At 36.7% G+C, this 8687-nt stretch overlaps 1 protein-coding gene across 1 annotated transcript in view; it reads right to left on the reverse strand.

Moving 5' to 3' along the window:
• The window catches only part of GABRA1 (gamma-aminobutyric acid type A receptor subunit alpha1), a 51099-nt gene extending 42736 nt beyond the window's left edge, over positions 1-8363 (reverse strand). Inside the window, exons 1-3 of the mRNA XM_029052145.2 lie at positions 7849-8363; positions 5681-5769; positions 1963-2075 (exon numbers count right to left, since the gene is read on the reverse strand). Coding sequence (XP_028907978.1) covers positions 1963-2075; positions 5681-5754 — 187 coding nt within the window. The 5' untranslated portion in view covers positions 5755-5769; positions 7849-8363. The remainder of the gene's footprint in view (positions 1-1962; positions 2076-5680; positions 5770-7848) is intronic.
• Positions 8364-8687: the final 324 nt, after the last annotated feature.

An 8687-nucleotide genomic window follows, 5' to 3' on the forward strand; every position in this document is an offset into this window, starting at 1 on the left:
CTTTCATCTTTTAGACATCTTTAATAGCATAAAACCATGATTTAAATCTTAATTATAAATTAAATTAAATTACCAATACTAAAATTTAAAATGTCAAAACAATGTATTTCTTACTATGGAACTTGTACACATATACATAAGCAGATTTCTGAACAGTACTTTAAAATCTTGTGGGTTTTTAAACTGCACATATTTCATAAATCTCCAGAGGAGAGAGCAATAACCTAGATTGTAGGAAAAATTAAAAATATTCCTTTTTTTGTGATGGTTAACACTTTTTCTTGCATTGCTTTCTCTTGATCACCTTTGGATTTTTGGTGTGCAATATTGTAGGTGGAAAGAGGACTAACTATATGTGGGAGAATCAATAAAAGATGATATTTTTTCCACATAAAGTCAGGTTGGTGATAAAGTAAATCAGGTATTAAGTCATTTTCTTGCCCACCTCTTCCTGTTATTGAATTCTTCTTTACCTGCACCTAGTCTTTGAATCACATTTAACAAAGATCATTTTCATTCTTGACTAAACCTAAAATTGAATCATTCAAGAAGGAAATATTTATTTTGTGGCTAATCTGATGTTTACATGGAAGCAAAATAACACTGTCCCATCATAAGCTAAATACATTTTGTCCTGGACTGAAAATTCCCTTAAAATGCTTAGATGTTTTATGATTTAGACTATAGCCTACAGGATGAAGTTAAAGCAAATTCTTTAAGAAGAGTCTCTTAGAAGGATAAAGGAGTGTTTCCAAATGCCAATCATTAGATTTTGTAAGAAATGAAATCGAATAGGATTATGGATATACTAATTATGGTTGTAATGGGGCAGGAGCAAACATTTTACCCATCAACTCAGAATTCAATCCATTATACATCAACGTTGTTATTCCAATCTAAAGAATTGAAAAGGTTTTTGTAACCAAGTGCTACAATCAAAACTGAACCTGTGAGTGACTACTTGCTAATGCAGTACTTTATCATCCAGGCAATAGGTAAAAATTATGTGTAAATCATTTATAAAACTAGGAAGTTTGGAAAGATTGAGTTAATTATCTTGAGCCCGTATCCAAACATTGCTCTCTTGAATCCAAGTGGCTACATGAGCATATCACATAACTTTCCATTGTATACTCCACTTACCTGTTATTATTTTATTCAGGATTAATTATTTAATAATTATAAACTGGCTGGGACAGTGCCCACCCAAACAGTGCCCCCAATCATTACTATGGACCATAAGGATGTTTAAATGGTAAGAACAGTTTGCTTTTACTGGATATGATTTTCTCTACTGAACACAAACCAATGAATATTAGCAAAGATACAATATAATATGTCTCATTTGAAGACACTAAATGAAATCATTCACACAGTATCTCCAAGAGGGCTAAAAGAAAGGTCAAAGTGTACTAACCAAGAAAGCACTACAAGTTATCAAATTAGCAACTTATATTTTATAAAAATATTATATTTACTAGTTTATGGGTCAACACATGCTATTTGAAATCCGCTCTATTCATTGAGGATTCAGATTTCCTGTTTACATTTCATTTAATACTATCTAATAAATAAGTACTGATGGTTGGCATTGTTTTACTGTGGAGGAAGAAATTAAGCTTTAGCTCCAATCTTGCCTTACATTACAAACATTTTTACTCAATAGATATAATAACTATCATAATAGATAATTTTCTGGACTTTTCAATTTATTTGTATTTTCTTTTTTGCCTATATCTGCCTTTAATACATGAAGACACATGTCCCTAGATAATGGAAAAATGGCCAAATACTACAATCAGCATTAATTAGGCTTTTAATAAGTAGGTTGAAAGGTAAACAATGTGTTATTTTTAGTTTTAATTTCAAGTCTTTGAGATAATGAAGAAGAGAAAAAAATTGATTTAAATTTAATTAACCTAGTTTTATTCTATAAAATAGTAACGCTGTAATATCACAAACCTCCCAATCCTGGTCTTAAGCGATTATCGTAGCCATCTAGAAGTCGGTCCAAAATCCTAGTAAACACGGTGGTGTTGTCTTTAATTTCATCTTGTAGGGAAGTTTGTCCATAGCTGAAATAATGAAATAGTTAAAATTATAAAAATTAAAATTTTAAATTGTATATAGGAAGTGCTTTCAAATAGAGTACTCCAGAATCATCTTACCCTTTACTGTCTTAAAGTATTTTTTGTTTTCCCTTTCTAATTCTCCTTCTTTATTTTATGGGCTAGCATGTGTACCTTAATTTAATGGAGATTCCAAATCGTTCTTTTCCCCGAGATGGCATTGTGCATCCTCTATGTGTTTTCTTACAAGTTAAAAACATGAACCCATACTTAAATAATAAGAAAGAGTAGCAGTTGGAAATCATCCAGAAATTAAGAAGATTTATATTTAATGCTAGTTTTCACAAAGATGGATAATATTTTTCTTCTTCCTATAAAAAATTTAAATAAAAGGAGTACCTACCCTTATATCTTTTTGCATGTATAATTAAGTTGTTGCCTGCATTTTTTTTCCTTTCCTTTAAAACTTGAGCAGCAGCTTCCATGATTTATCTATTACAACCATTTTTTTCATACACTTGAAGATTTTGCCACCTGGCCAGTGTGGCATCTTCAAAGTTTAAAAGTTCAAGGCAAAGTTCATTCTTTAATCTTCTGAAATTATTACTTTTTGCTCTTTGCAGAACTCAGTTTAACACATTTCTTCTAATAAATAATATTGTCATTTTCCTATTTTCTTCCTTAATCATATTGGATGTGGTGATAGAAACCATATTTTTGAATATATCTTACTAAATCTATCAGTGGTATTTATTTAGTTCTTATTGTGTGCCAAGCACTCTATTAGTCTAGTAGTTTGGGGGAAGTAGTTACCAAACTAATAGTTATTGGAAGAGTAAAATACTGTCAGGAGACACAATCCCTGCCAACAGGGAGTTTACCATCTAGTGGGAAGGCCGATGGTAAAATAAATTAAACATAGAGAAAGCAAAAGAGCATAATGATATATACAGGAGGGTGAGGTGTGGTATCGAAGTGTTTGGAGATACAAACTCTGTTGCTTCTGTGTGCATAAGCAACACAGAAGTTAGTAACAAAAGGTCGGGGAGATGAGAGATTGGTCGGGGAAGGCTTCCTGGAGGAGATATGATTTTAATAGGGCTTTAAAGATGGGAGGGAGAGAGGGAGCAAGGAGTCGGCGGGGAAAGACAGGTGGCCGGGGCAAAGTCAGGTTGATATCAGAGGAGAGAAGTGTATTGCAGGATTGAAATGGTGGAGAAGTAAGCACAGGTAGGACAGAAAGACCTAACAGTGCTTTAAAGACGAAGATGAGGAGTCTCTTCATGATAAAGAATATAGGTTATTTTTTAATGGGACATTAAATAAGGAAAATTAAAATGCTGCTAAATCCTGGTTTCTTAAAAAAATTTGAATAAAGGAATTTGTCAGGAAAATCAATTAAGCATAATTTTCCCAATCTATATCCAGTAATCCTTGGTCATCATTCATTTGTGCTACTATATAGGATCTAATGAAAATCTTAGGATTGAAAAATATGTAATCAAAATGTCATTGAGAAAGTAACATGGTTTATTGAGAATTTTATTTTTCTATTGGTACAGATGAGTAGCCAAAAATATTAAGTAACTAATTCCATAAGAAGTTAAGAAAAACAAAACTAGCCATTTAAATATAGGCAAAATTGCTTGCTCTGTTGTAAATCCATTACTAGGGTTTCTTAACTTTTATAATTAATTTGTATGCATTTTTCACATTATAGCTATTTTTAGTGAACAATTATGTTGTCATTGACCTCATTTTTTGCCATGAGTATTATATTTTCAAAGATGTCTGGTAAATTACTGAGAGTACCAAGAATTGTCTCTGAATTAAATGATTTAACTAAGCCAGTAAATATACTGTTCTTCATACACTGAAAACCTAATTCAAGGACAATGAAAGGTCATTTAGGTAAGGGTGGAAGTAGACTTCAAGCACACCTTAGTGAGGCTTGAGAAAGGAAAAAGTGAGGAAGAGGAAGAAAGAGAATGAAGAATGGCAAGCAACTCAACCCTAGTGGATAAGGAGTTGAAGAAGTGTGACAAACCATAATCATGTTGCTAATAACACTCTGAGTGAAATTCATCCTGACCTTTATCTATGCTCCTCATAATTTTTACAGCTGCTTTCCAAATAAGGAAAACATTGTTGTTTATAACAGCAAGCTATGGCTTCTTAATTCTTAATCAAACACTAACAACTTCATCAGTGTTTCAGGATGTCTAGCAAATAAAAATACTTTTCATATCATTCTTTTTCCATATGAACTAAGGAGATCAGTCTTGATAGCCTAATCATGATTATTTGTGTGATTAACAGCACCTGATTCTTCTCTCTAAGCACTTCTTCTAAACTACAGAATCAGATCTACTATCCAATTAGACGCACACACAAAGCCATTATAAAAAAGAAGGTAAATTAATAATGATTAAATATCCTCACCTCTCCCCGCTCCTCCCCCCGTAACTCTTCATGAGCTATATATACTTTAAGGAGAAATATCAGTTACTGGATGTAATTTTGGTTTCATACTAAGCCACTATATAATAAAAAACTGTACACTAACTCCATCTACAGGTCATTATAATAGTGACACTTCATATAATTTATCAGAAGCCATCAAATAGGTTAATTTCTCAGTTTAAGAATTTTTCAGTCAACAATTGATTCCCTGTACCCATCACTACAACATTATTTACCTCAATACTAGTACAGTACAAAAGAAGAAATTCCAATTATCTCTTTAAATTATTTCTCTTACTGGCTTAAAAACACAACTTGTCTTCATAAAATGAATAAAGATGAAGTTTGTGCACAGGATTTACCATATTTTGGGGGGAAGGGTATCATATGAAAACATTTTAAATTTTCTGAAGGTGTTCTCTGGTAGGTCATAAGGTGAGTCAAACAATTTTTCTTTAATCCATCAAAAGTTGATTTTTTAATGTTCTGCATTTACTTGTATGATGATCTTATTGTTTCTCCTTAATTACTGGGCAAGATTTTAAATGAATTCTTAATCCTTTGGACTTAATTAGATACATCACTGAGATCTACTCTCTCTTCACCTCACCACCTTCCTGACCTTCCCCCCTCTTTCCACCACCAGCCAACAAATACGGAACACTTTCTCCTTAGAGGTCAGATTTAATAAACATGCTAGTGATATCATAGACATCCAGGGTAAACACAGATGCAATATATGGATTCTAGATATTGGTTTAGTACCTGCAAAGTGTGGAGTGAGTCATTCCACGCTTTAATTATATATTTGCTGGAACAAAATTGTCAGTATCTATTGATTTTGAAAGCTTCTGTACAAAAATTAGGAAATAGTAACTTAGAAACAGATAAAAAGCTACTGGTTAACAGTAAAATTAAATAGATTCTCAAGCATTCTTTGTAGAAAGGTGTTAAGCATAATGTATTCAGTGTGCTAAGCAAAGAAGTTGAATTATTTTATCAAATTACTCTTCTTTAGGCTTAGCTTCTATTTGATGGCTACTCCACTTCTTTGAATTTCCTTGGTAATGGCTCATTTTCTTCTGCCTATTTAAATATATGAAAGCTTACAGAAATACTAATTCAGTACTACAGTAAAATCTCCCCACCTTCTTCCAGTCAAGGCATTCAAAAGAAGGGTCCAGGCCCAAAGACAGTCAGAAAGACCAAGGTTTCTCTTCATTCTGGCCTCGTGTAGCTGGAAAGTAAAACAAATAGAAATCAGCATCCCTTTCACCAAAACAGGCAGGACTGAAAGAGTTTAGGCAAATGCTTTGAAGTCAGGAAATGACCTCACAATGGTGTGACACCTTATTGGAAGCAAGCAAAACATGGCCTTAGCCATTCTCCATTCCCCTTTTTTCCATTGAGAAATGTCCTAGTGTATCCATCCTAGAAAAAATGTACGCATTTTGACACTTTCTGATGACACTGCCGAACTTGAGAATTTTCTTATTTAATTGAACCTCCTGTCCTTCTAATGAACTCCTGTCACTGGATCTTGCTTTGGCTTGGGGAGTATTTTTCCTTTGGCCTTACCAAGAATATATAATCAATTCAGTTTCCAAACTGTTTGACAGAGGAAGGGTCTTGGTGTAGCAAGATTGCTTTGAGGGCCATGTTTCACCTTTGTGTTTTGATTGTTCCTTCATCTCAGAGGTATTTGTGATTGCCTCTCCTACCTAATGAAACTCTCCTGATTAGGTACTAGAGTCATGTTTGGAATCTCTATCCATGGTGTGCCATTAAATATGCATACTGGTGCTTCTCGGAGACTAAAGGACACATTTTATAATCAAGCCATGTGCTGATTATAAACGTCACACATACATGCGCCCACATACACAAACACATACACTCACATCCACATACACACTCACCTACACACATACATCACTTCTTAAATCTCCAGCCATTCCGCCTGGCTGCTGCTAGCAAATATTTCCACACAAGCAGGCTCTTGTAGCTCTGGAAGCAATCAGTGCTTTGCCTTGCTATGATTTAATACAGAAAGCGCTTTCTTTAGGCAACCACTGCTTGGTTGTTGGAATCTGGTTTGCTGGTGGGTGGCTATGTTCTGTTTTTAAGTAACTATATAAACTTACAGCATATGCCAATCTTCAAAATGTAATTCACCAGATAACATGCCCATATTTTGGGGTGTGTTGGAAGGCATGATCTGCAATTACCTTAAAAAAATTGTGCACATATGCTTAAATCTTTATTTCCTAGTAAATTAACTGATGAAAGCATTGAAATGCTGTCAAGCACCTTAAAAATTAAGCACTTTCCATTCTAATCAGCGGTACCTTTAAATACAAATGCATCAGTTCACACCCCCACCCCTCCCCGCCAGGAATTATTCAGATCAGTTAAAAAACGATTTCATATAGATATCTAAGTATGATATATAGAATTAATTAATTAATAGTGAAATGATCTGGATATATATCTGCCAGCCCACTGGTGGATTTAAGCTAAACTAGAGACTGGTTTGGAGACACATTAGTTGAATACACCATAAACTGAAGCAGCAGAAACGTTCATAGTAAAAAATGCATTGATATTAACCAATTACAATACAGCTCTACAGATGAAGGAACAACATCTGTAGTATGACAGCAACCTCTCCATTCCTATTAACTTTTTTAAAGGTTCTGAAAGAGAATAAAGACAGTGGAATGCAGCCATCCGTCTCGTTTCGTATTGAAAAAATGAGGAAAAACCGACCTCTCTGCAGGCACTACATTTGTTAAGGAAGTAAAGTTTCTTCCACCGTGAAAAAGCAAAAGCAAACAGAACAGTTTAAAAGGAACCCTATGTTCCCCTCCTAACCCCTCCCCCAACCCTTCTTTACCTACACACATCGTCTTTCCCGGAATTTTCTCTATTCTTGAGTTTTCTCCTATTCAAAATGGGAGAGAATCCCTACCAGAGGCTCGAAGCAGCATCCATCTGGGGAAGGGGGGGAGGAAGGAAGAAAAAAAATGTATTGAATGGAACTGAAGAGTAAGGGTGGGAGAGTGCTTTTCCCCCCGAATCCAACCCCGAGACAGGTTTTCCTTCCCGGCCTTGCAACTTTGGGCTATTTTTCCCCTTGCAAAAAAATCGACCAGAGCAATATGTCCCCGTTTTCCTCCCTTCGGGATCCAGAGTCCAACCCCTCTCCAGGGTTGGGGGGGGGGGACTGAAAAGAGGGATGGGGTTGGAGGGGGGGAAAGATGCCTCATCGATCGCTGCGGGTTTTCGACCCGAAAAGCCAAAGATTCGGTCCTACCTGCTATGGAAAGGGCCTCCTCTCCCGGGGAGCCTGGCTGGCCGGCACGCTTCGCTCAGCCCCCAAGCCCCCTGCCTCTCCTCGCCTTCCAAGGCTCTGGTGACCGGCCAGGAGCGCCTCTTCCCTCCTCTTCTTTCCCACGGGGCTGAGGATGGCCAAGCAGAGGGGAGCCAAGTCTGCCAGAGAAAATCGCCCAAGAAAATCCTCAGCTGCCCAGAGCTCTGCCCCTCCGTCACTGGGGCCGGGCCATCATGGACTCTTCGGGGCTGGAGGGCCAACCCCCAAATTTCTGCAGCTCCCCGACCAAAAGATTTCTCTTTACCGAGACAGTAGTAATCCGTCCCAGGGTAAACCGGATGTGAAATAGGCAGTGACTTCATGCCAGAGAGATTTTATTTTAGAAAGGAAGGTGGTACCCGTCTCTCCATCCACAGACCAATCCGCCCATTTTTTTTTTTTTATATGCAGCACAATTTAACTTGCACTGCTCTCGCCCTAATCCCCTTCTCTCCCTGACTCAAATCCTTCTACAATCCGCAGCAGGGTGGTGGTGGTGGTGCTTTTTTTTTTTTTTTTTTGGAGAGGAGGGGTGGCGGGGAAGGGGAGGAAGTCGACTCTATACTTGTCAGTTTTGGACGCTCGCGATTTGCAAAGAGCCTATTTTTAAGGCTTGCCCATTAAAATCTAACGACTGTGCCTTCGCATCCCTCCCTCCCCCACTTCGATCGGATATCGATCAGCGGCCTAAAGGTGAATGAAGGCGCTTTGGGCCCCTCTCGCACGCACACTCACATGTATGTGATTCCAAGTGCGCTGGTGTCACTCAGTACTACACGAAG

Source organism: Ornithorhynchus anatinus, chromosome X1 (assembly GCF_004115215.2).
Source record: "Ornithorhynchus anatinus isolate Pmale09 chromosome X1, mOrnAna1.pri.v4, whole genome shotgun sequence".
Classification (NCBI taxonomy): domain Eukaryota; kingdom Metazoa; phylum Chordata; class Mammalia; order Monotremata; family Ornithorhynchidae; genus Ornithorhynchus; species Ornithorhynchus anatinus.